Raw genomic sequence first — 27,717 nt, forward strand, 5'->3', positions numbered from 1 at the left:
TTAAATGGACCAGGGACTTACCCTATTTCCAACTAAGTTCAGCAGATCCCACAAACCCATTATGAATTGGCACAACAAAAACCAGAGGAAGAGAAGGTGGTGAGGAGGAATTAGTACGGACATAAATCAGACATTTTATAAGCCCCATCATCAAATCCAGTATGTAAAAATATGGAAAAATAAAATAACCGGCAGCCTAATGTAATGTTCTAGAGTTGCATGTACCTTACGAAAATACAAGATAAAAAGGGTAAAATTAGCTTCTTTTAACTACCCTGTCAGCCTCTATGCCTCTCCACGATGAACCTACAATCCTCAAATTACAATCAGCGCATTCAAGATGCAGTCAAACTCTCACGCCAGAAGCAATCAACGCCACCTTCATTGGTGCTCAAATGTCACAGACACATTTATATCAGGAGTTGACCTCTGATCTGGTGTGGGATCTGAAACATTCCAATCAGCATTGTCAGTGGAGGTCGAATTTGGATTATCCGCATTGCTTGTGCTGTTCTCCAGTTCCCCATTAGTTTCTACTGACAAGTTAAATGTTGGGGCATGCAAAATGTTGCTCTCCGGTGGTGCTTGAGATACTGGTTTAGCTGACATTACAGCATCCAAAGCACCATGCACAGCAGTTGCTGTTCTGGGTTCAGAATTGTGCTTCCTTCTATGCGTTTTATAACCATTAGGCATGAAGCTTCCAACCACAATCTACCAAGAAGAAAGAACTAGAATGAACATAGTGATATCACGTCTGATCAATGCCAAGCTAATGGAAATCACACATGGATTCCTCCAACAAAAAAATCACACGTGGAGATTATACGAACAGTAGCAGTCCCAAGTGAGATTCTACAAAGCATCAGAATGAATGCATACCCATGCCAAACTCATAGGAAGAAGCTTAAGTATCAGTAATTACGGAGGACAAATCTACTCCTAAGAACCTTAAGTATCAGCATGCAGAGGATAAAGCTACAGCATTAAATGTTTTCGCATCAGTGACTAGATATTCAAACTGAAATCTTTATCTGCAGAAAGGCCATGATCCACAATAAGTATATTAGTAATTTTTCTAGCCAGTTTATTTTAGGATTAATCTTTTCTACATTGATAGTGCATACACTATCAGTCTCAGATGAATGAACACTATGCAAAATTTGAATTTAAAATTCAACTTTTACACATATGTCATGGATCGAACAGTGATAGTGTATATACTGCCAGAGAATATATAAGATTTACTCTTTATTTTAATGGGCTATCAGACAAAAGTCTTCTAAACAACAAATGACCCTAATGGCCTCTTGGACCACGTCTATGTGGAGAAAGCTAACCACAGACTAATAACACACCATCAACATCTAGAGGAGTGATTTAGAATTATGCAGTGAGTGTTTCATCCTCCTTTTCCTAGATCTAATGTGTCTGTGCAATGATTTGTATCTCTAAACTACAGTGAAAACACTATACAAGTCGCAAAGCCATCCATTAAGCTAGAGAGGGCACATGGATGATGCCCTTTGATACGATATCAGCAAACTTGCACTGGAGACTTTTCAGATAGCTTGACGTGTTAATTTTATTTGCAGAAGTGAAACTAATTTGAAAAGTATCTAAATGCCCCCCTGCAGGGGAAGGGGGAATAAATGCGAGTGTATGCATTCACATGGTAAATTAGGTGTAATTTAGGTGTCTTAATGGGTGCCCAAGTGCCCCCGAAGCACTCATTAGAAAAATCCTTTCAGATAAAGCACATTATGGTTATCTTACATAGGTACTTTTACAATCACCAAAAGAAGACATATGCAGCCTACATCTCCAAGAGACATAACATACCCAACTATATCTCAAAGAATTTTGCTTGAACATGTGAGGTCTTTGTAGTGGGATGTTAATTACGCTAGTTTATCATGTTTTATGAATACCATATCCTTGCCATTCCCTTGGAAATGAAGCATCAACTCTGTAATTAGAGAATACATGTATTCCTATATATCATGTTACAAAAAGCTGACAAGAAGACATGAAACCATTCTTTCCCCATAAAGAAAGTTATTATATTTCAATAAGTAATGACAGATTAGGCAGCTCAGCAATAAACAGATGCTAGCAAAATTGTGGCACATAAGAAAGGCCTACTTGGGTTGGGCTGGCAGCCAAAAGCAAACCAGCGACTCCACCACCAATCACGCGCCCATCAGGACCAGCTAGTGAAACACTTAATCCACCTGATCGGCTTTTGATGCCTCCATTTTCTGAAATTGTGAATGATCCGGTTAACGTCAAAATCTCAAAGCGGCCCTGCATTTATCAGGACGTTTGTACATCAGCAATATGAAAATAATAATTCATCTCATGAACAATTTCTATTTGGCAACAGTTTTACCAGAAATACAAACAAAAGTAAGATAAACGGAAATTTCAAACAAATCAACCTCCAATAGAGAGTTCTTTTAACACATAGATATCAAGTAATGTTAAGCCAAAAGCAATAAGTTAATGTTTCTTTATCGTTTGACGATCAATAACGGCAAGTAAACAACACAGATTTAAACTCAAAAAACTCCAGAATAATGTTCAAAATGCAATGGTTAAAAAGCTCCAAACCAGAGTTCCTTTAACGCATACAGATAAATTAACAACAAGCAAAAACACAAGTTGATAGTCAAAAACAACAAGATAACATTCCTGTAACTTAAGAGGACCAAGTAAGGTAAGTGAAAAGCTAGACGCAAGCTCAAAAAACTCCAAAAGAATGTTCCCTTATGTAAGAAGGTCAGTTACTGTAACTGAAAAGCAAGATTTGAACTGGAAAAGCCAAAATAGTCTTCTATTAACGTAAGATCAATTCACAGGGAAAGAAAGATAGACCACAACTGAAAAACTCTCAACCTTCTTTTAACGCAACAAGAACAACCAGAATGATGAATTAAATTGAACACATTGTTAGTAAACGATATCCAAAGTTATTGTCCCAAAGATTACTGTCCACAAATAACTTGTACTAGTAAGCAAACTGTGATGCAGCAGAGAAACAATAAAGACTTGAAAACGATTCCCACAGCCACGGATTGAATGATCATACCTCGTATGTCAAGATACCCCCAGAAGAACCAGGCTGGCGAATTGTAACATTGGAAACAGTCCCATTTGCAGAAAGAACGCATAAACCCCGGGGTCCCTTTTGTGCAAATGAAAGGATCTTTCCTGCAACATCCTGCATGACAACGTAAATTCGCATAACTAATCAACCGCAGGGGTTTGTCCTCCGCATATAAACTTATAAAAGAGAGAGATGACAAAGGCCATGTCATCCATTTCAATATTACCTCTCCTGTATAGACATTCACCACATGAGGTGTAAAATCCCCACCTGCTGTGCTTGCAAAGAGTTCACCTTAATAAATCAAAGTAACCCGATATCAGAAATCAGTACCATAAACTAATTACTGAAATAAATTAGCCTACTTTTACCAGAGTTGGTCTTTTATTTCACTCTCTATCTCTCTCACACACACACAAAAACACACGAGTAACTTACGACTAATGAAAGCTGCAAACTTTAACATTCCTATACATCATACAGGGTACAGAATCATTAAAGATTACTCACAGTCGCAGTAATTGGAAAGTCTCCCAAGGAAAGCGCTATGGAGCAACCCTAACTCTTGTTCTACCTAATTCCTTTCCAATCAAAGCCCCAATCTCAAGAAAGAAATACTTGTTGATAACAGAAGCAACACTAGAAGTTTCCTGGCAAGGCTAAATTCTCTTTTTCTTTTTCTTTTCTTTTTCTAAGCAAAAATTTCACATGTACGTGCGTATACACGGATACTGCAAAATTCCATTCACATTATTAAAATGACGAGACAGATGCAAGGAAGAAAAAAATACCCAAGAAAAGGAAAAGAAAAACTAACCCAAAGAAGCAAGAAGTTGCCAGTTGCCAGAACCAGGAGGCCTACCACGGCCCCTTTTCGATGAAGAAGAGGAAAAATGAGGAGGAGAAGTTGGTGATGTCAAAGTAAAGCCAGGTGGGTTTGTAGGCGTAGCCATATATGGAAGTCGCAAGTTTCCTTCTGAGTCATACTTCCTTGGCCTTCCTCTTTTCTTTTTACCCCTGGACCCACTGAGCAACCCCAGATCACCACTCCTGCTACTCACACCACCACTCCCCACCACCACCCCACCACCAGGTTCAGCACTACCTCCTCCTCCTCCTCCTCCTTCCATGGTGGCTGCACTCACACCAAGGCTGTTCTCCATGCTCATGGTCACGGCCATGTTCATCACCACTGGCAACACCATCCCTTCGCCACCACCGCTCACCGGCGGGGATGACTCAGTTTTCCCGGGTGACCCGGATTCAGTGCTCTCTTTTTCTTCCAAGTCCATACCACTGTTTCTTGAAGAGAAAACTATATATATGCTTTTCTTTTTTTCTTTTTTTGGAGAAGGAAAAAGACAAAAAAAAAAAAAAAACTACAGCAGGCAGGTACAATTGAATACGTGCTAGTATAGATATAGTACTAGTAAGTAAATACTAGTAGCGAGGAGGGAGTGAATGATTTACGGTAATCTAAAGAGAGAGAAAGAAGGGGGCAGAGAGAGGACTGGGTTTGGACGATTTAGGAGAAAGTTTTGAAAGAAGGTTTGGTGAACAGATGGCGCCACAGGCAGAAGGGTTGAAGATGTTGCTGTCACTTTTTGGAATTTAGTACTCCTACTTACCCTCAGTTAGAGAGATGAGTGTTGTTGAGAGACAGAGAGAGTTTGTAAAGTCGAGTTCCCTCCATTAATGGCCTTACGGTATGGTAACACAGAGAGAGAGAGAGAGAGAGAGAGAGAGAGTGATTAAGGAGAAAGGAAAAGTGCAGCAGTGAATAGTAGTAGTCCTCCGCAGGCTAACCGTGGTCAAGTGTCTGGACTTTGCTGTGACCAGAGAAATTTTAGAAAGTCGAAAGTTTACTTTGGGCTTCCTAATTTACCCTTTTCACATTGTATGCATCGTGTATGTATTTATGTATGTACAGTATACTGCTAGTCTACTGCTACTACTTACTTGTTAGGTGTATTGTGGACTTTTAGAGATACTCACCGGTTGTACTTATGCATAACATAATGATGAATATTTTAGGATTTGCCTTCCATATACGGAGATTGAGTTTTGTGTTAGAATATCTTTAAAATCATTTTCAGCACTATAACCAAATGGATAATAATTTATTTATTATCTTATTTTGATTATTCAATATGATAACTATTGGTGTTTCTGTCCAATTATTCATTTTATCATCTTTTTGGAATATTTGGTATAATGATTACTAAATCTCTTATTTATAAAATTGCCATCCTAATCTTTCATTATTACGTGCACGAGGAGAAAATAGACATTTATCTAATTCAATAATATCTTTTTGGATTATTTGACGAGATTATTATACTGCTAAATCTTTTCTTTTTTGACATGTTATCCTTATTTTAAAACTAAAGCTAATATAAAAGATCAAGAGCAGCTCTTGATTAGTCATTTCAATCTTTGTTTTTCAAATTTTATTGAATTTTAAATCTCTATAAGTTTCTTTTTATTTATTATTCATTTTGTTGAATTGTGTCCGAGTTTTCAATAATGATCGTGTCGTTTTATGTGCTACCAAGAAATATAACTAGCAAACCCTATTTTTTTTCCCCTTCTTTTCCCATTTGTTGTCATTTTAGTTCCATCACATCGCTGTTAGTATTTCTCAATAATTGGAAAAATATTTTGACGTCATTTTATTGTTGTGGGATGTTATTGGAGGAAAAACACATCTACGAGAATAAATAAATTGCATACTTTTGAATATGGAAAAATTAGCATAAAATTAGCATAATGTCGTTCTTGCATGCATGGTTGTTAGATTTAATATATGCACAAATATTATGGTTTTGAACAATTCAAATACCCAAAAATATATTCAAGTCATTAAATGAAAAGGCAAGTTAATAAGCATTTATAACGTTTGAAAATTCATAGTTTTCCATGCAATAAAAATTGCTCTAATAAGGAAAAAAAGATCATCATAAAAAAGTTACCGGCAAGATTTTATGGTATATAGAAAACCTGTCTTCGTGATTAAATCGAAGCCCAAATTTATTATGGCTTTTTTCTTCTTCAAACAGATTTGAATTGCCGTGGGAGGTCATTCTAAAATCTGAAGAATTGGAGCGCGCAATGGATAAACTTAAGGGCAAAAATGGGAACGAATAATTACGAGGAAACGCTTGAAAGCATGAGAAGCGCCAGAAAGCCAGTCAACGGGTGGTGGGTTGTTGAAGTAAACAACCATTCTAAATTAATCCCTTGTTTAGTTTCTGCAAATCCCGAAAACAAAAAGTCTACGGGCTTGACGACTGGAGAATAAAAATTCCTTCTAATCACACTTTTTCCTTCTAATCACTTGTTTGGCTAGTCGATTGGTTAGGATAATTTTTTGAAAAAAAAAATTACTATAATACTTTTTCGATATAATATATGTGAAATAAATAGGTAGTTAAAAAATGTGTTGATGATGTAATTAAATAAATTTTGACAAATAATTTACTATCAATTTAGAGATGTAAACAAATCGAAAACCCTAGTAGTTAGATTTATTTAATTATTGTAATGAGTTCGAAATTTTATTTAAACTTAGTTTGTTGATTTACCGAATCGAATTTAAATGAGTTTTTATCGACGTTAAAAGTTAATAAATATAAAATGCTGTTCAAATTTGGTTTGACTGATTGGGCAAATCAACCTTTGAACGAACCGTTACCAAATCAAATTCTATTCAAATATCGAGTAACTCGGGCATCTTTCAAACCTAACAATAGTAAAATCCATAAAAGCTTTTATTTTGAAACTTTGGACTTTGAGCACTCTCTGAGCTACAGAACCATACTTTGGGTCGCATTTTTTGTCCCCCTTTCTGAATTCACATTCAAATGATTGTTTCTTTTGAATCTTTTCTGTGGGCTAAATTTTAGACAACGAATATGATCATTATTCGGTCATGGCTTTAATGAATTTAAAAAAAGTACTGCATGTAATTAACTTCAAATTGCTAATCAACATCTCGGAAAAATCATGTAGTAATAGTTTCCTGCTCAACTACTGCAAGATGAAAGGTTTTTGGCACTGCAATGCTACCATCCGAGACTTCTTCTTCTTCTTCTTCCATTTTGCTCCTCTTCTTCGTAATCCAAAAGTGAATCAAAATGTACATTAAATTGCCATCTCTTTTATTCATCTTTTTGTGACTCAAGAAATATTTATTACATGTTTAATTTCTGGCCCCCCTCCAACAAAAAAAAAAAAAAAAAGGTCTATGGGCTCAACAACTCCCGATTTTTTTTTCTTGACAAGACTCGCGAATAAAAATTCGTTCTAACAATAGTTAACACATATATATTTTGAAGCTTTGGACTTTGAGCACTCTCAGAGCTACAGAACCATTCTTTCTTTAGGTCGTTTTTTTTTTTAATCTTTTTTTCCTTTTGAATTCCAATCCAATGATGTTTCTTTTGAATTTATTATATGGGCTGAAATTTTAGACAACGAATATCATCACTCGGTCATGGCTTTGGAAAGCAATATTCCAAAAAAAAAAATTGTTACGTTTTTCATGAATGTATTTCCTAATCACCATTTTACCTTACATATATCAAATTATTACAGTAATTTTTCTACAAAAAATCCAGAAAAGTGCAATCCAAACATGACCTTAGAAAAGTACTTTTTATCAACTTCAAATTGCTAATCAACATCTCGGAAAATCACGTAGTGATGGTTTCCTACTCAAAAATACAGGAAATTAGTATGAAAGGTTTTGGCACTGCAAGGCTATCATATGAGACTTTTTCTTCTCCTCCTCCTCTTCTTTGTAATCCAATCCAAAATGAATCAAAAGATGCCATTTCTTTTATTCATCTTTTTCTTTTTCTTTTTAAACCCGAAGAATATTCCTTCCCTTGTAAAATATGTACCTTCAATACAACTCCTTGATGCACAAAGAAAGAGTAGTTATCTTTAACAAAAACCTAGACTAGTAAGTTTTCCTAATTCAGACCAGTAGGAAAATTCCAACTTTTGTAGAGTTTATTAGTAGTATTTGTTAGAGATAGTTGGTGTAATCAACATTTTATAATCTATAAAAAAAAATTTTAATCCTCCCGTCTTGGGAAGTCATCTTCTGTTGATTTCTGAAACTCAGCCCCGGCCATGGGAGAAACACATAAACTAGTAGCTTTTTTAAAGTTACTAGCTAGTAGTAGTACTAAAGCAACGCTAAAATCGTTTTATCTCTAATCCTTTTCTTTTTCTTTCCCTCTTCCCTTTTCTTTTTTTTTTTTTTTTTGTCTAAACGGATTCAAACAAAAGGAAAAGCAATAATATTGCGGAAAAGAGATTCCAAAGCATGCGGGCCTCGAGCCCTCCAAGATTACCAATTAGTAATAGTTTAGTATAGTATCTTCTGTATCACTAAAATAGTTACGTAGTTCTCTCGTATAGTACTAAAACATATAGCTATGTAGTTATGTCGTAGAATACTTTACTATCTTGCTTTTATCCTTTTGCTTGACCGTGCATGCGTATGCATTCTGCCAACTTGTTTAAAAAGTGAGCTTTGAACAGTTGATTTGGAGTTCCAAAACACGATATCTGATGATATATCTTCTTCCTCTTGATAAAGTAGCTCTCCGGCACATGTTAAACTAGCCTTTTGTCAAGAGGCCGACTGTTTAAAATTAAAAATTTATGGTAGTACTCAGTATAATACATCGCTGGACATGAAATCTTTAGAAAGAAGCATTTAAAACTAGTACTTTCTTGGGATAATTTCAGAAACATCTCTTGAGATTTCTTTCACTAATCTCCCTCGAGGTTAACGTTTTAGTAACAAAATTAATCCAAATCAGAGAAAGTACCCCTTATTAAAAAGGTATTTTAAGAAGAGAGATGAAACTTTTATCCCATAACTACCCCTTATATATGTGTATATAAGTTGTATTAGTAATAAAATGAAAACAATTAATACACACGTTTCATTATTCAAGAAATTCATATTCAATGCATTAGATAATACAAATAAGCAATAAAGCTACACCGATGATCATAAGATTCAGTGAAATAGACCAATCAACACTCTTAACATAAGGTTTGCTATGATTCTTGTAATTTTGAACATACAAAAAAAAAATTAAATTTCCTTTCTTTTTTCCTCATTTCTCATTTATTTTCACAAAATTACTCTACAACTATTACAGTTTTAAGAGTTTCAAAGAAAAATTTCTCATGAACGATCGTCTTTTACCCGGTGTTTTTTCTTTTACCAAATGTTTTTTTGCTCACATTATATACAACTAGTTTCTGATCATTATCAAGTTCTATCAATCATAAGATAATGCCATTTGGTATATCAATTGGCCTTATTTTATAATTACAAATCACTGTTCCTCATTAAAGAAATTCTCGACAATTATTCTCGTTAATTAGTTATTAATAATTAACCAGTGCTCTAATTATTCAATCATTAGATATTAGTTTCCATAAGACATAAAATGTCTTAGAGCATATGAGTAATATCTCCCCATATGGTGTAAGTAATTGGACCCACAATTCTAACAAAAGGAGTTAAATGTAATTTTATAAACTTCAAGGGAAGCCAGTGAAATTATCAGATATCTAATGGGAGGCTTCTGAAATTATCCCTACTTTCGTTCTTTCTGCTATACTTGAAGAAGTCACTGGGACCGCCAAGAAGCCTACCCAAGAAAAAATTAATTAATTTTTGTGCATCTGTGTTTAACTTCCTGCTGTTTCACACACAAAAAAAAAAAAGAGAAGATAAATGGAGTAAGCATGAAAGATAGTAGCTGATATTGTGATAATTAAAGTGACAGTGATGCATGGAGAGGCAGAACCCTTTTCGGCTGCCTCAAAATCACACGCCATTTAATACTTTACTGTCCACGCTTTAGGACTTACGACTCGGTTAGCTTAATATATACTCCACGAATCACTGTTTAATATTTCTGACAACTGTGAGTGGATATATTTATGTGCCTCAATTTGCAGCTGCGACTGCACCTACTGCGCCGTGCCTTTTAGTTGTCCCTTCGTTTTTATTTTGCTTACAAATCTGCTCTAGTCGTCTTCGTTCAATTTTGAGTAAATAAAGCTCCAAAACTCATTATTAATTTTATAGCTCGGGTCAAAGTTTGTAAACAAATACGAAGATGCAAAATTAATCTGGGTTATGAGAAAGGGATTGATCCAAGTAATTTCAAAGAGAGTTTAAGGCTGCATTTGGATTAAAGGGTTTGAAGAGGGTTTCGAAATTCCCTCAAATTTCTCTAGTTGTTTATATTATATAATAGATATTCGAATTTGTTAATCACTAATTATTCTAACCTTTAAAATGTACTTAAATAATTGGTGAATTTCAAATCCAAATGCCTCTTAAAAAACTAAAACAACTTGATAGGATTTCAAAATTTTCATCAAATCTCTCAATCGAAACGAAGTCTAAAGGATTTACTGAAAATTTATATACACCACCATGGGTTCTTTATTGTTACGAGAGTTTGTTTCTTCATTGTTTGATTGCCAACAATATTTTATTGTGAATTCTAATTTTCGTCCTCTCTTACCTATCTTTTTCCTTCAAATCCATAATTCTGCAAATTGATATAGATTAATTGTAATAGTTAGGGTTCTACAATTTACAGCAGAGAAAAAGGGGACTTATTAGTTATTAGCATTCGGATATGTCAAACTCGGGCCTGTTATGCTTCCACAATTACAAGTCTAATTGATAGGTTAATAATTTATTTACTCAAAAAATACACTAATCATGAACAATTGGGCCACAGGCCCAGTGCTGCTACGCCCTCAGACCTAAACATCTACCATTAATACTTATTGCAATGGACCAGGGAGGATCTCTTTTCTCGGGCTCTTTGCTTTGGTGCAAAAAAATAATGCTCCGGGGCACGCAATCTCCTCTTCCCATAATACTACTGGTAAACAGATTCTGTAGCAACAATAGTTACATATGCATTTGCGTGGATAGGGCAGAAAAAATAATGGCTTCCCACGACCAAATAATATTATGGCCTTGTTTGGCAAGTAAGTTTTTTACCAAGTTTATCTGTTACAAGTTTTTTAATAATTTTAATTACAATAACCTCAAAAAACTTCTCAAAAAATTTAAACTATACATTTCAAAAATATTTTCTATAATTTCAACAGTAAGTTACAATAAAGTTTTAGATAAACATACAAAAAACTCACTTGCCAAACGGAGCCAATATGTCAGCTTAAGATAAAGCCAATACGAGAAGGTAAAAGCAAATACGAGTTTAACTTTGGAGTTAATCCAAAATTAGGCAAGCAATAATTTGTGATGTATTAGTAGTTGCTCTTTCTGTATCAATGAATATGACAGATCGGTGGGCTGATCATTTCTCTCTTCAGACTTGTCTTAATATGAATAATTGATTGCGGCCGGCACATGTAAAACAGGACTGCATGCAGAAGCGGTATCTTATGTGTGTGTGGATGATGAATTTATTTGATAGATTTCAGGTGATTCCCTATGCTTAATTTAGAATACATTTCTTGGTTCTTTCTCTTGCACTTTCTTTCATTCTTGAGATTCCTTTCCGCGGTGCAACCAGACAAAAAGCTAGTCAGTTTTCACTTCAATTTGGCTGCGAAGTTCGCTTTAAAACGCCTCCGAGTTCCATCTAAATAAAGCGACGCATATGGATATGGATGGATAGCCAAGACCAAGAACAGGAAAAAAGCCAAAAACAACTTGTTGCTCTTTCTCCAAAATTCCTACCCTTGTTTCCGCCATCTCCCAAAGCTAAGTAAGAAATAAAAAACGAAAGAGGCCACGAGGCAGGCCCGACATATTTATTTACCTCTGTCGGAAAAGAAAAGAAAAAAAAAAAACTTGTCCTATGCTTCCATCAGACGGTAAGAAATTGGGCTATTTGCTTTCTGTAAACTACACGGATTGGCATCAATGGACCTAGAAGTTCGAATGTTTTGAGAAAATCACTAAGCGGCCCGGGAGAAAAGAACGAGAAACATCAGACAAAACACGCAACCTGAGTGATAACACGTGGTCAGGTGTGTACTAATATTACTAGATTTTTGTTGAATCTTTTTGCCTTTTGTAATTAATATTATTGTATTGTTTTAGTAGTAGTAGTAGTAGTTCAATCCGTAGAAAATAATGCTCAAATGATAAGTTTATGCCATACTGTACTATCACGTGATATATTGATACCAATTTACACACAATGAATCATGAACCAAGTGAGTCATCACTCTTCACTAATGTTTAGAAAATCGGACTAAATTGGCTGGTTTGATCGTGAATCGGTTATGTTTTCAATCTGAAACAACTATTAATTCAAAGAATGTATTAAATAGGTCAAACTCGATCGAGAGTCGATTGAACGGATAAAAATTTGAATGTTCAATCAGTTTTCATTAATTTTCTATTTTCCAAAATAAATAATTCAGTTCTCTTCAAAAATTTTAATGTTAAAATATAAAAAAAAAATTAAATCTTTGAATCAGAATTGAATTGGTTGAACCAATCTAATCACAAATCGAAAGCTCTTTGATTCACATTCCCTCTGGTCCAAATTTGAAAATATTGTCCTTCGTATAGATGCACCTTCAATAAAAAAAAAAAGATGATTGAAATTTGGTTTTTTTTTTTGTTTTTGGTAATAGGCATTCACACGCTGAATATCAAGGAGAATGCACTTTACCTTCCGATCGTCAAAGCCCAAATTCGAGACAACTAAAATCCAATCATAGTCTTGAATCAAAGAGTGATTGGCATACTAGTATGCATTGCTTCGTTGTGTGTGATCGACTGGGGAACAGCCAACTCGATCCAAGCATATGCCCACAGGCCACAACAATTCCCCTTAAAACAAACTTCCACCACACCCCATTAACGATGCAGCTCAGTATACTTCCAAATACACCTAGTATTATCCACTCTTGCTAATACGACCGCAATAAACAAAAAAACGATGTAGCAACTCGTTTTTTCCTGTCCACCCAGTTTCAAACTAGCTGCAAAAGATCCGGGAGTATAATCCCCAGCCCGGAATTATCCCATAAAAAGCAGAACTAGATTTTAGTTTTACTTTACTTCGATTCCATCGAGTTTTGGTCGTATTTTAAATTTGTCCCCATTTGGTCGTTTTTCCTATCCCACTTGAGCTACAAACTACAAAGACTACATTGCTCATAATTGAAGCCGATTGTGCGCATGTTATAAATCTTCACCCTTACTTTCTCTTTTCTTGTACTACAACAACCATAATAATCTGCGATCTCAACGGCCATTTTCACTGCTTCGCTTCACTTCCGACTACGCTACTCTACGCAGAAAATACTTCCTTCTTTTAACTTGAAAGTAAGCTTGCATTTGACTTCCTATCGATAGCTTTTTTTTTTTTTATTTATTATCAAACTGCTTTACTTGTTCTAACCCCAATCTTGTGATTTTATGTTCTGCTTGGTGGGTGTAAAAGATCAAGAATGTTTAAGGTGGGAAAAGAAAGATATTTGCAATATTAGAGTTTTTACCCAAAGATTCTAGATTTAACCCAAAAAAAAAAAAAAGAAATATAAACTTTCTTGCAACATTTTTGGTACTAGCTGTCCGGTTTGGATTAGGGGTAAAGAGGAGAAGGGAGGGAAAAGAAGGAAAAATTGAGGAAATATGTAGATTTCGCATGATGATAATGTTCATTGGGATTACTTACTTGGTACGTGGACAAGATTTGTTGTTTTGCTCTAAAATTAACTTGTTGGTTGTAGATATTACTGCTTGATTTTCATTATATACTGTGCTCAGGGTGAAGGACATTGAAATTTAACAAAAAGCCCAAAGTTTTGATTTCATGTTCATATATTCGGTACAGGAGCTCTGAGATGGATTGAGGGCTCGGAATATTTCGGTATCATTACTTTGTTCTTCTCTTCTGTAGCCGTAAGATGGGGGGTGAGACCAGGGCGGAGCTGTTGTTTCGTAGTTTGTGGAAACATTCGCAAAAAAGCCCGGTAGGTGGTCCAGAAAAGGGTGTGATTGGGATCTTATCATTTGAAGTTGCAAGCCTGATGTCTAAATTGGTCAATATATGGCAGTGTCTAGAGGATAGACAGATTATGAGACTGCGACGAGAAATTTCAACCTCACCGGGTATTCAAATGTTCATCTCAGAAGACGATGATTATCTGATGGATCTTGCTCACTTGGAGGTCATGGAAAATGTGGGATGTGTGGCAAGGCTGTGGTTTTGCTTGGAAAGAGATGTACAGACCCTACCTATCACCATCTAAACAAGTGTTTGATGACCCTGTTGAGATTGGTCTTAATTGGTGTGGATGGGAGTATAGGCTCAAGAAGATGGAGAGGAAGGTGAAGAAGATGGAAAGATTTGTTGCGGTCACTTCACAGCTGCAGCAAGAACTCGATGTGCTGGCAGAGCACGAGCAAACCTTGAAGCGGATGCGGGCTAATCCGGAATCAAGCCAAGTGAAATTGCTCGAATTTCAGCAGAAGGTTATGTGTCAACGTCAGGAAGTGAAGAATCTCCGCGAGGTGTCACCCTGGGTTCGTACATATGACTACACTGTCAGGCTTTTGCTTAGATCCATTTTTACAATTGTTGCCAGGATCAAATTTGTGTGTGGGATTAACCAGTGGGGAGCTGTTGAGAAAATTTATGGTTCTATACAAATTAGTAAGATACGTCTTGTTCGGAGCAATTCCATATCTGACTCAACGCAATATGCTGTTCATTTATCTGAGAATAATTTGTTTGGGATCAATTCACGTGAGTTAGGGAGATCTTGTTCAAATTTGGGCATGGCCGGTGAGAAGGACAGATCAAACTCCAGAAAATTGAATGCCTGGCACAATAGATCTATTTTTGGTGGAAAGAAGCAGCAGAAAAAAACCATACGATTTGCTCACATTGGCCCTTTTCACGGATGCATGACTGGAAGTGATTCACCTGCTCTAAAAAATTTTATGGCTTCCAGCAGCAACATTTTAAGGTCAGATTGTGCATCCCATGAAGGCATTGAAATGGTGAAAAACTCCAAGATTTGGCCTGTATCACACTGTAGCATAAACTTCAAGCATAAACAGTTGAATGTACCCCCATCTACTCTTGGTTATGCTGCTTTGGCTCTCCATTATGCAAATATCATCATATTGATAGAGAGGCTAGTATCATCACCTCACCTGATCAGCATGGATGCTAGAGATGACCTATACAACATGTTGCCTACAAGCATTAGAACCTCTTTGAGAGCAAAGTTAAAAGTGTTCACCAAAAGTTCTGCTTCATCTGTTTATGATGCTGTCCTTGCAGCAGAGTGGAGATCAACGTTGTCAAGGATATTGGATTGGCTGTCTCAACTCGCTCACAACACAATAAAATGGTATTCTGAGCGGAACTTTGAGAAGCAGGACATGACTTCTGGGACAAATGTGCTTTTAGTCCAGACCCTTTACTTTGCAGATCAAGCCAAGACAGAAGCGACAATTGCAGAACTTCTCATGGGCTTAAATTACCTTTCAAGGTTCTATAAGCAACTACATGAACAACCTTTCCTGGATTCTTCATGCAAAAGGGCTTGTGATGTTTATGTATTTGACACAAAATACTTCCCAAAGCATGATCAATCACACAACGTAGATGTAGCTCAAACCTCTTGACAATCTATAGCAGAGAGTTCGGTAAGGATAGTTCTATTGTTGCTGGTTGAACTGAAATTGGTTTTGCCTACCTTGGTGAATCTTCATGTATTTTGAAGACATTTCTTCACGCAGCTAAGGTACTATTTTCAAGTACTCACATTTTCACTGCATCCTTTGGACGGCATCAAAGATTTTGGAGTACTACTTTGTTTTAGCCTAGCTACTCAACGAGGTAATCCTTGTAAATTGTTCAATTATGGTGGCATCATTCTGATCTTTCGGCCGCTACCTCGTAGAGAGTAAAATTGCGCTATCATGTAATCCATGTCATGACTAATATTCTTTAGCTTATGTTTATCCTAATTTATGTATACTGTTTCTGATGAAAGTTAAGTGGAATTGCCCGGCAGTAATTATATGTGAGTTTGATTTTGGAAGTTTCTGTGAGTGCCAGTCAATTGAATTCTGCTTCTCTGTTGAGCATGCCTTGAACTTTCTGAGGATGTTTAGAATTACTTCTTTTCTTTATTATGATTGGTTTGCTTCCATGTTGTCTTGGATCACCGATTATAATTCAGTTAACCATCTCAGCCGGCTGCCAGATCTTATGTAGAAAAAGCCTTCCCATGTCACAAGTGAATGTGCTTTGCCAGGGGTTACAGTTACACGACGAAGAAAAGCTTCTTGTACAAACCAACTCTCCTATATTACCATATGGCTCGGTATGAATATGAGTTGTTTTTCTAAGTAGATATTTTAAAAAAAAATTAAATTTTGATAGACATTTGGAAACATAAAACCTGCATTACCCAAAGCATTTACAAAGGTTGTGGAAGCATGAACAGCATAGCAGCTTTTGGTCGGAGAATATTTTTCTGCCCAAAAAAAAAAGAAAAAGAAAAAGAGAAAGGGGAAGAGGGAGGGAGGGAAGGGGGGGGGGGGTTTGTCGGAAAACACAGACCTTTAGGTTTGAAACATGAAAAGTGAAAAGCAAGTGCTTTGAGGACTTCGGTTCATGAATTGCTATCTGATGAATAAATTGGGGAAATTTTTTTATTTAATTCTCCATTCTAAGCCTTTTATAGAAAATAAACCAGAGTAGAAGGAAAGATTTTTTTTTTTTTTTAAATAATCCAATCGAATGTATTTTGATTCACATCCTTTGCCCCTCTAATAAATTATAAATGGAGAGCAAGAAGGGGCAAAAAAAAAAAAACTCTAAGCCCTTCAAATCATGTGGCGCCGCAGGCATAGGCTGGAGGCGCACTAACACCACACTCGGTCCAGGAATACCTCCCAAGGAAACTTTTTACTGGTTGCACGAAGAGCTGTCAATGGACCGGGCCTAGGCCCGGACCTAACTCAGACCCAGCCCATTTTTCCAGATACGAAAAATATGCCATAGATCCCTGTATAAACTAAACGGGTTGGATATGACTTTACATGTTTTAACCCGTTTTGGACCCAGATCCTGATGGCATAATTATTTTAATAAATATTATATATTTGATTAAGATTTGCTACTAATCTACTTATTTTTAAGTTAAAAAAGCTTTTCTATAAATGAAATGTGTGATTAGTAAAGAGGGTGCTTTTGTAAATGTGTTTTAGGGCACGTGATAAGATATATAAATATCGTGTTACAATCTATTACTTTAAGAGTGATAATGTATGGTAATTTTATAGTGAGCCTATTCCTTACTTTTAGCTGTACTTAAACTATACAAAATCGAAAAATTTAGAGCTCATTTGTATAGTAATTTTGGGATTTTTTTAAATAAAAAATACACTGTAGCATTTTTGTAGAAAAATAGCTAGTATTAGATTGTAATTTTGGGTATTTCATTGATAATTGTACTTGAGTGACACAACTTTTATAGTTTAGAGACTAAAGTGTCTTAATTTGTAATTTAGAGATGAATGCGGACATTGGGTTGCAACTACGGGGAGCAAAGTGAAATTATCCCATCATAAAAACTACTCAATTGCATATCCACTCCACCAATAATACTGGGGAAGTAGATATCACTACTCTAAAAACCCGTTGTAGCTTGCCACGTAGCAACTTGGATGCAAAATTTGGCTGAAAAGGCTGGGTTTTGCTACGAATTCTTCTTCTTCCTCCTGGGGTAAAAAGCTGCTTGCTATTAATTTTGTTCTTATTTGGCTTCTCTTTGTTGCAACTTAATTTTCTATCCTTGTGTTGGTAAAACATCTCAACATAAAAATTATTTGGCAAAGCTCAGTGGCCACCAAGTCCCTCTTTGGATTATAAGTCAGAGGTTTGAACTCCACCTGTAGCGAAAAAAAATTCAAAAAAATATGACAGAGCACTGGTTTAATTAGGTCTATATACCTACTAACTCCTTTCGCAGCCTCTTTAGACTCCCCTCTCTGTAGAATAGAATTAATTAAATTAGATTATATAAATGTTATCGTTACCGGGAAAAAAAATTATTTGGCTTCTCTTTGTTCTTATTTGCGCTGGAAATGAAATCCCAAACGTGTTCCTGCTTAAGCATAATTCTTTGATACTTTGGTGATGAATGATGATTACTTCGACTCACAGTTGCCTTTGGATTCTCTTCCTTGCTCTCTCCTCTGTTTCACCAAACATTAAGGCACCCTTCAATCAGCAAATATCCTCAATTTATTACACATAATACGACTGTCATTAAAATTGCGGTGGAGAGTGGCGGCGCAGTGCCAGCCTTACCTAGTATTACAACACAATGCCAGGTACATCGGAGTAAGCACTTGCAGAAGACGGCACTATCCTAATAGGGGAATACTCAATAGAAGAGCAGTACTGAAAAAGGGGAGATTACATCGGGGGCAACTTTTATGGATGTAAGCTTATTTTTTTTATTTATATCATAGCTAGGCACAAAGGAAATTGGCAGACTCTAACATGATCGATTAATCTTTCAAACGCGGAGACGCTTCTTTGGAATTAGTTTGAGAGGATTCTTCTTCCTCAGCGTCAATCCCAGCTTCTCGTCTATGTCAATGTCTTCAGGTTTGACACCAGCTCCCAGATCCCAGTCAAAGGCTTGCACCAAAGTGGACAAAGTGAGGTGAACCACGCGGTGGGCCAAAGGAAAACCGACGCAGATTCTCCTTCCAGATCCAAACGGTATCAGCTCAAAATGCTGCCCTTTGTATTCAACACTGGAATTCAGGAACCTCTCAGGCTTGAAGGTCAAGGGGTCATCCCAGTATGCTGGATCCCTTCCTATTGCCCAAGCGTTCACGAAGACTTGCGTGCGTTTGGGAATCAGATATCCCAGGTACTTGGTGTCTTCCATGGTATTTCTTGGTAGGAGCAGAGGCAGTGCAGGGTGCAGTCTGAAGGTTTCTTTCACGACGGCCTGCAAATACGGCAGGTTCTCCATGTCACTCTCCTGCACCAATCTGTCTACTCCCACAACTCTATCAATCTCCTCCCTGAGCTTTTGGAACGCGTGAGGGTGGCGAAGCAACTCTGCGAAACCCCATTCTATGCTGATGCTTGTAGTTTCTGAACCCGCAAAAAACATTTCCTGCCCCCACCCCAAAAAAAAAAGAGATAATATTAGTTGAGCAAAAAGCACCCGATGTTACTTGCACTGGAAATTAGCGTTGCTGCCAAGGAAATTCCCCATGCCATAATATCCAAAAGAAGACCAAGAAAACATGAAAAATTACGTACAGGTAAGAAGATAAATATATATGTATGTATGTATGTATGTATATAGGAGTAATTTAATGGTAGCAGCCAAATCAGGGATTAATTAACTAATTAAGGTCAATTACCATGATAACATCGTTGATATGCTTCTCCGAGAATGTAGCAGGACCATCTTTACCATCCCCCTGGTACTCCAACAGGACATCCAAGAAGTCTTTCTTCTCGTTGAACTTGCCGGCTTTTCTGTTGTCAAGCCTTTCCTGGACAAATCTGGAAGAAATCCTGAAGGTTCTTGTCATGTGGGCTATCATTCTCCGCTTCATCCCCAATGGGTCAAGCTTTTTCAAGAATGGTAGAAAATCTGAAATGTTAGGAGTCCCGGCTAAGGACAGGATCTCGTTCATGGATTCAAAAAACTCCCGACTTTCGGGATTTCTGTTGTCCAACAAATCCTTGGACAGCATGAGGTTGCCCATCAGGTTGAACGCCAAGAGAAAAAGCAAGCGGCTGAGCTGCACGTTGCCGTCTCCCCCCTGAGCCTTGGAGGTCCTATGCTCGTCCTCAATCCAGGCTACCATGTTTCTCTCGAGTCTGTTCCTCAGGTCAGTGGTCTCGTTCATCCTCTTGTTCACCAGAAACTCGGTGGAGCAGAGGCGTCTGAGCACCCGCCAGTGCCCGCCAAAGGTGTTCATCCCCAAGGTGCCTTGGTTGAAGTCGAAGGCCGTGAGGGTATCGGGCACCTTGCGGTCAGCAAATGGGACGTCGTGCTTCTTGAATAGTTCGGCTGCGGCTGTAGCATTTTGGACGACCATGGTGTTGATCGATCCCAGCTGCAGCCACATCACGGGTCCGTACTTGTTTTTCCACCTGTACATCGTTTGGTGCGGCAGCTCCCCAAGGTCGAACATGTTTCCGAAAATTGGCCATCCCGGTGGACCTGGTGGCCTCCTCTTATCAGGACTACCTAACCTCCGTTTGATTAAGCTAAAGGCGAAGAGCACCACGAGAAGAAGACCACTGGAGACGGCAACGCCCACCGGATTTACTAGTAGTGACTTCAGAGTCCGGGACTCCATATTTGTCAGCAACGCTCGCTATTCTATTCTATTCTATTTGATTGGTCTCTCTCAAATGCTGAGTTGCTGATTTATTGCTTCTCCAGAGCAAGGTATATATATATATATAATGTAACGACTGGAAAACCAAATAATGCATAGAAATAAATAAATTAATAAAACTGCAACAAGCTGCATAACCTTCAACTTCAACATCAATCAATCATGCATGAGCAGAACAAGGACAACGCGCATGGGGCTCGTGCTGCACTATTGGACCATTTTTAGTAGAGACACAAACAATATTTTATTGCCGCAAGGTTTTGAATTTTGATGCCCGTGACTTCATTCCAATGTAGCAATATTGGTGGAAGATTGATTTTAGTTAATAATGCTACTGAAAGTTGAAAAATTAATTAATTTTTTGTGCCACGCTGCCACGAAAGAAAATTCTGTGTGTGTTATTATGACGGCGATCAAAATATCTGTCAGCTTGAACATTGGACTAATTTAGAGCAAATTATTTGAATAATTGCTAAACTTTTTCAATAGTCGAGTTTGCCACTTGCTTGCGATGAGATTCTTAATAGCTATCAAGAAGTTGTGGCTTAGAGGAGCTTTCAAGTTTCATCATTACTTCTTCTTTAAATCCTGTCTGTAGGGTCTGGTCAGGGAATGTTGGGGTGCATTGAGCAGTTGGAAAGAAATGAAAAGAAATTTTCAGAGAGTCTAACTTTATTTAAATAATCGTGCATGAGAACCGCGAGGTCAAGAAACAAGAATTCCTGTCATTCTTAATCTGTCCATTTATGTAGTGGTCGATGACATCTGATGACCCCAACCTTGCCGTCTTGAAAATGGATGCCAGTAATGTGGAGGAGCCAATCATCGTCCATTGACACGTGTCTGCTCATCCTCCCAATTCGGTACCGCACTTAATCAGTGACCGAACTCACGAGGAGTGGTCCAGTCCGCGGGGCAAGCCCAAGGTTAGGTTTCAACTTTCAAGAGGGACTCCGCTCTTAGTAACCTAGTAGGGCTCTAATCCGAAGGAGATAACTACTCTTCGATAGACGGATAACCCGGGGAATCCTCAGAGGCTAGCCTTAGTAACCTTATAAATAAGAAGCCAAGAGGACCTAACAAAATACGCCATGATGCCATACAACATTATTGCTTTCTCTAATCTCTCTTGCTATTCAACTGACTTGACTGTCGAAGGTACAATGGGGAGTTAGCCCCCCTGTTCGGCCATTGCAGGTTAGTTCGGAAACACGCATAGGAGCTCTGTTCAGATCGCTCTCTCGGCATACTCCTCAAGTAACATATATTCTCAACGAGCTTTGATTATTATTATTATACACTAGTAGTAGTATAACCTGATAGTCGATGGCGTGACGGGCGGCTAACGTCTCCCTGTAGCATTTGATTCTTTTCAAATCAAATGCAAACAATACAAAAGGCCCAAATTCTCTCTTTCTTTGATAACACGTTCGTCGGGCACAATCCACAGGATTCATAGATTATTCGGGATAATTTTTTTTTAAAAAAATACTGTAATATTTTTTTTAATTTAATCTAAATGAAATAAAAAATAATTAAAAAATAACCCGATAATATAAGTAAATAAATAAATTTATGCAAATAATTCACTATCCAAACAAACTTGTAGTCACCAATCCATACACGATACGTACGATGCCCTGGTCCATGGGCATGGGCATATAACTCATAAGCACTACGGAGTACATACAAAACAATTGGGACAAGGACTCGACGGGAAAGGGCATTAGCCCAATTCCGACTTTGCTGTGACGCGATGTCTTATGAAGATGCTGCTATTGTTAGTGAGTCATTGAATAAATTGCCATTGCAAATCCCAAAGATTGGGGAAACAAGGTTGCAATTGATCATCACATCTGCAAGCCTTGCAACTTTATAATCTGAATAAGTCACCGCTGCCGCTCCTCGAGTCCAACGTCTCACCTAAATTTCCCATAACAAGAAAATGAAGGCCCAAAACATATAGATGGACACAGATAACGTTGCCATGGATCTTCTATCCAACTTCCATTACTATCATTCCTTGTAGTACAAGGCTTGTACTACCATCTCTTACTATCATGTATAGACGTACATGCTCTTCACAGGCATATCATATTTTAATTCTTTCTTCCTTAAGTTCCAACAATTATTGACATGATAAAATATAAAGTATAGAAAAACGCTACTCTAATCAACATACGAGTTATAGGACAGTCATAAACTAAATAATGACCCACTTTTTTTTAATATCTATTTTGGAGATTCCTATTTTTTTATCTATGTGATTTTCGGTCATTTTTTTTGTACGTAAACTTTAAAATATAACACGCTAGAAGAACAAAATCTAATAAAAAGCCGGCATTTTTATGATTTTTTTTTCTGTTTCACTTGGGCTGTGACAGGAAACCTAGAGTGTGCCTTCGTGTTGGCTGCCCATTCTAAGGTTTCACAACGTACACCGTCAATATCTATAAAATAACCTTTCTTTTTCTTTTTCTTTTTTTATTCCCCTGGGTTGTAATAATGACAGGATCCTTTTATTATACTTTCAGCTAGAGAATTTAATAATTACAAAATCTAATTTATTAGGCTCAGTAAATGCTTAGCCTAATCTTAAAGGAGGAGAGAAGCATGGGGTTCAGCATAATTATCTTGATATCAACCGGGCATCTCTCCGGACATTCACAAGCTTTAGACAGATGAGTCTAGCTTGTTCGCGCATTCTTTCTTGATGACAGAATAAAGTTTCACGTACGTCCATTTTCAATTTCTAATACAATTCTGAAGATAATTAAGAGCCATTCAATCAATGGTGCTTGGCTTACCACGCCAACAATTTTGAGCAATACTTAAGAAATGAAACAAAATACAAACGATGGTGTTCGCCCTTGATTTCAAGCAAAAGTCCAGATGCTATGGTGCGAAACATTCAGGCTATAATTGTCCAGAGATCATAGAGTCAATGCCTTAATTAAGGTCTGACTTTTTTGACGAATCTATTAAGGTTGACTCCTGAAGATGAAGGGGTCCATCTAATGAGACCGCAGAATCCTTAAGCTGTTTTTCGGTTGTACCCATAATTGCACTGCATACGATCGTAGATGAGATGTCCGTTATTTGTTCATAAACTTCTACGGGCAAAGGCTGAGGCGGATGTAGACTTTTAGCGTCGCGTGAACCTCCTTCCGTCGTTAAACGAACAGGAATTTTTATCACATAAATATGAGGTTCCAATACAAAGGATGAGACGTGAGGTAATGCACTATCATTTGTCAATCTTACAAAAGAAAGCCCCCTTCTCACTCTGGGGTTTGTGTTCTTGGTTAAGAAGCTCTTGCAGGCACTGGAATTAATTAAACCTGTATTCCTGTCTCATTAGCTCGTGTCACAAAGTGTGAAAAGTAGTCATTATATAGCATCTTAAGCATTGGAGTGGGGACGTGTACTAAAGAATGATAGAGGTGCATATTAAGATACCATGAAGATTCATTTAGAAGCTTATGCAATGGTTTGTATCCTGTCCAATTTAGAGATTGTATCCTTCTAATAACCTCGACCAATTTAGAGTTGCATACTGTGTGTGTGTGTGTGAAAAACGCAAGGAGACTAATACGAGGCAATCGAACTATCTGTTTGAATGATGATGGAACGAGTATAAAGCCAGGATGATCAACGTACGATAAGGTTTTGCCTAAGAGCCACCGCGTCGTTGATTGTCTTATTCACTAAAATTTCTGTGGTGTATATCGGCATTGGCAGGCGCCAGAAGGGGCTCTGTAGGGAGCTCATGCCATAAATCCTTGCAGTAGTCACGAGACTTTTTGGTATGAGCTATGCTGCGGCCTTAGAATGACGGATTGCGGCGTGGTTTGAGAGGATGGCCATGGTGTTGGTGGAGCCGATTCTCGGTCACACAGCGGAGCAGTCACCGGCCATGCTTCTCCCTGAGCCCTGGTACGGTCGTAGGGCAAAGTTTCATTTGTCAAAATAGGCCCACATGGAGTCCCAGCAGATAATTTTCTGGAACTAGAATTTTTTTATTTTTTATTTTTTCCGAGTAGAGGAAAGCCAGAGCTGGTAACAGATTGAGAGTGTAACTAGGAAAATTAGAAATCCAACCAAACCACACTGCCGCAATTCAGGGCTTCTTGTTTTCTTGGCTTCTAGTTGGAGCTGTGGCATGATAATGATCCATTCTTGATCAGTTTTTATCCTTCACTTCAGAGGTTTGGTTGGCGGGTTAATTCTGCGCATACGAGTTTATGGCGGTGCAATGAACCATAACGAGACAACGGTGATTGATAAGTTGAAACATTTGGCCTTGATACAAGGAGTAGTTTTTAATTGAATAAATGATGAACCAATCCCCAACATTGCAATTGAGCTTTAATTGAAAACAATGATCATCAATTCGGGCTACATATTCAATTAATTTTAGAGGTACCCCGTAGACCACAATCAACTTATTTGCCAAAGCCTTCAAACTTGAAAGAACCAATAAAGTAATCAAGAATTCTAATCAAAGACTAAGAAAGTTATATACAAAGCGGGATCACTCTCTTTTTAGCATTCATAAAATCTAATGCGAGCGAATAAGCACATTGTTTTAGTGTGCTTAACCTGATATACACGTAAGAGTTTAAAATAATAAGTATCTAACTTGGACAGCGAGAATCGAAGAACCCTACGGTAGCACTTATGGAGGTTGTTAGTAGGTCATTTGTCTATAAAAGACAGGCAAAAACTTGTATAGACTCGGTCCATCATCTGAAAATAAAATACTAGCATATTTAGCAGCCGACCCTTTTGGCACGATGTATCTTCTTGGCCTTGATCCCTCTTAGACAGCTATGCCCCAGTTTGATCACTCATGACTAATGAGACAGGTTTATATTATTTTATTGAATAATATGAGAGAGAGAGAGATTGTAAAGATAATTAATTTCCATGTCACAGTCCAAACATCAATATATTGATCCGGAAATCGAGTTGACTCCCTTTTTATTACGAATACATATTTTACATAAAAGCAAATATTTCACATTCAATTAACCAAATGGACCAAGAACTCAATTTGGCCCGAAAATAGCCATTTCAAACGTTATTAAGAACGAAGTAAGCTCGATTCGATGATATTTAACTAGTAGGACTGTTTTTGGATATAGGTATTGCGATCAACGGCCGAGTCTTTTTGCCACGACCCCCATCCTCTCTTTTGTGTCCCTAAGGTCATCAGCGACGCTATTGTGAACATCCCAGTCAAATTCGTGCACCAAAGAGCCCAGAACGAGGTGGAGCATGCGATAAGCTAGTGGAACGCCAGCACACATCCTTCGGCCCGCACCAAACGGTATCAACTCGAAATGGTTCCCTTTGAAGTCAATATTTGAGTTCAGAAACCTTTCAGGCCTGAAAGTGTCTGGAATTTCGCAGCACTCGGGATCTCTTCCGATTGCCCAAACATTGACAAACAGTTGGGTGCCTTTGGGTACGTTGTACCCCATGAAATTGGTGTCCTGAGTTGCTTTTCGAGGAACCAAGAGCGGAATTGGAGGATGCAACCGAAGGGTTTCGTTCACCACCGCCTGCAAATACTTGAGTTTATCAATGTTGGCCTCTTGGAATTTTTTACCTCCTCCAACAACCTCGTTAAGCTCGTCTTTGAGCGTAGACATGACCGAGGGATTGCTCAAGAGCTCAACCATGGCCCATTCCATTGTGCCGCTTGTTGTTTCTGTACCAGCTATGAATGTTTCCTGCATGCCAACACCCCGTTGTTTTTTATTCAGTAATTAGCAGAATCAACGGATGACTTGGCAATGTCTGGGATTGATTGTTGTGTTACATGGATGAAATGGAATCATCTAATTAAGAAACATACTCGTTTGGATAGAGTATTATTTGAAATAATTATTGTAATACTTTTTGTGATGTGATGCGAGGTATGTGAGATAAAAAAATGTGTTTATGATACAAGCGAAATATTATTTAGAAAAACTTGCTATCCAAACTGTTGTTAAGGAGGAGTAAGCAAATCAGAAACAGAGCCATTACTGGCTATATCTCTCTCTCTCTTTTAAACTTTGTTTATGTTATAAGGAGGGCTTGGGAATACACATCCTTTAGGATGACAGCCGTCTCTATGAATCCATGTTTGGTTTTAATATATGGATAAGCATCACCCTAAACAATAGTAGTACAAAAATACCACAAATGGATCTTTTGTTATAATTTTTTCTTTTACATTTTTTGTTATTCTACTACGTATTCAATTAACACGTTGTCTGTGTAATAATCCTCGGCCTCACTATGGAGCCCTTGCCAAGCCTCCCTCTTAAAATTATGACACGCACAAGTAAGAACTCGCATGAAGGCGCTTGGAATGAGTGATTGCCCATTCTCTGACCCTTACTATCCAACACGTACAGCTAATGTGTTCCACTTATTGAACAGGGTTCTATGATCGGTCCGTGACCCCTGGATGCCGAAGGCGTCCTTGGGGTGATCTCGTAGTTCCTACAGGGTGGAGATGATGGGATCGGTCCATGGATTTTCCTTCATTTTTGCCGCATTTCGCTCAAAGGGTTGAAGGGAGATAGTGCAGCTTAAATCTATTCCAACAACACAACTGCTTGTCTGCTATTTCTATACCCTAACTGATTATACGATCGGTACCAATCGGTTAATAATACAAAACTACAAAACCTCACCTTGCAGCCTAAATCCCGCTTCCAAATACCCATGGTGGCCACGACAAAGAAGAGGGTTACAATGAGCTTTTTGAGCTCCATCGGAAATGGATAAAAACTTGTCAGAGAAGAAGATTATCAATGATAGTGGAAAAAATATATCCATTTGTGCATTGCTAATTTTTCGGGGTGACGGAGTAAATAATTGCTTCAGCAAACCAGAAGGTAATAGCACAGTTAATGAGAAAAAACAAGAAAATTTACTTTGGACTTCTAGGGCAGCAGTAACAATCATTTAGAAGTGATTTTCTGGAATTCCAAATCTATCACGGGCAATGAAATTAAAAAAAAAAAGTGTATAAAGTGAAGGGAGCCTGCCGATTAGGCTGCGAGATCAAAGATAGAGGTTAAGGATAATTCGATTGTCAATTTAGGGTTAGTAGAATTCTGTAATTTTTTGTTTTAATTGATTCTTCGTT

General features: G+C 37.6%; 4 protein-coding genes across 4 annotated transcripts; 1 reads left to right on the forward strand and 3 right to left on the reverse strand.

The window, feature by feature from the left end:
* Positions 1-114: 114 nt before the first annotated feature.
* Positions 115-4,774, reverse strand: LOC113775503 (AT-hook motif nuclear-localized protein 7-like). Its single transcript, XM_027320410.1, has 5 exons — positions 3,927-4,774; positions 3,336-3,403; positions 3,092-3,223; positions 2,146-2,307; positions 115-714 (listed from the first exon to the last, which is right to left on the reverse strand). The coding sequence occupies exons 1-5, from the start codon at positions 4,399-4,401 to the stop codon at positions 382-384; spliced, it is 1,170 nt and encodes a 389-aa protein (XP_027176211.1). The 5' UTR covers positions 4,402-4,774; the 3' UTR covers positions 115-381.
* Positions 4,775-13,063: 8,289 nt separating this feature from the next.
* On the forward strand, positions 13,064-16,219 carry LOC113775965. The gene is made up of 2 exons (XM_027321028.1): positions 13,064-13,481; positions 13,993-16,219. The coding sequence occupies exon 2, from the start codon at positions 14,340-14,342 to the stop codon at positions 15,795-15,797; it is 1,458 nt and encodes a 485-aa protein (XP_027176829.1). The 5' UTR covers positions 13,064-13,481; positions 13,993-14,339; the 3' UTR covers positions 15,798-16,219.
* A 2,202-nt stretch (positions 16,220-18,421) lies between these two features.
* Positions 18,422-20,580, reverse strand: LOC113774682 (cytochrome P450 76A1-like). The gene is made up of 2 exons (XM_027319282.1): positions 19,575-20,580; positions 18,422-19,321 (listed from the first exon to the last, which is right to left on the reverse strand). Exons 1-2 carry the CDS (start codon positions 20,523-20,525, stop codon positions 18,707-18,709), a joined length of 1,566 nt encoding a protein of 521 aa, XP_027175083.1. The 5' UTR covers positions 20,526-20,580; the 3' UTR covers positions 18,422-18,706.
* A 5,143-nt stretch (positions 20,581-25,723) lies between these two features.
* Positions 25,724-27,340, reverse strand: LOC113773438 (cytochrome P450 76A1-like). The gene is made up of 2 exons (XM_027318088.1): positions 27,260-27,340; positions 25,724-26,305 (listed from the first exon to the last, which is right to left on the reverse strand). The coding sequence occupies exons 1-2, from the start codon at positions 27,338-27,340 to the stop codon at positions 25,724-25,726; spliced, it is 663 nt and encodes a 220-aa protein (XP_027173889.1).
* Between the last annotated feature and the right edge of the window lie 377 nt (positions 27,341-27,717).

Source organism: Coffea eugenioides, chromosome 6, assembly GCF_003713205.1.
Source record: "Coffea eugenioides isolate CCC68of chromosome 6, Ceug_1.0, whole genome shotgun sequence".
Classification (NCBI taxonomy): Eukaryota; Viridiplantae; Streptophyta; class Magnoliopsida; order Gentianales; family Rubiaceae; genus Coffea; species Coffea eugenioides.

Bases quoted from the DNA above. Each gene is read 5' to 3' on its own strand.
- LOC113775503 (XM_027320410.1), bottom strand. From the start codon at position 4,401: ATGGACTTGGAAGAAAAAGAGAGCACTGAATCCGGGTCACCCGGGAAA. The intron at 3,404-3,926 runs GTTAGTTTTTCT...TGATTTATTAAG, and splicing joins GCAACTTCTTGCTTCTTTGG to GTGAACTCTTTGCAAGCACA. The intron at 2,308-3,091 runs GTATGATCATTC...TGATAAATGCAG, and splicing joins GGGGTATCTTGACATACGAG to GGCCGCTTTGAGATTTTGAC.
- LOC113775965 (XM_027321028.1), top strand. From the start codon at position 14,340: ATGTGGGATGTGTGGCAAGGCTGTGGTTTTGCTTGGAAAGAGATGTAC.
- LOC113774682 (XM_027319282.1), bottom strand. From the start codon at position 20,525: ATGGAGTCCCGGACTCTGAAGTCACTACTAGTAAATCCGGTGGGCGTT. The intron at 19,322-19,574 runs GTAATTGACCTT...GGGTGGGGGCAG, and splicing joins ATATCAACGATGTTATCATG to GAAATGTTTTTTGCGGGTTC.
- LOC113773438 (XM_027318088.1), bottom strand. From the start codon at position 27,340: ATGGAGCTCAAAAAGCTCATTGTAACCCTCTTCTTTGTCGTGGCCACC. The intron at 26,306-27,259 runs GTGAGGTTTTGT...GTTGGCATGCAG, and splicing joins AGCGGGATTTAGGCTGCAAG to GAAACATTCATAGCTGGTAC.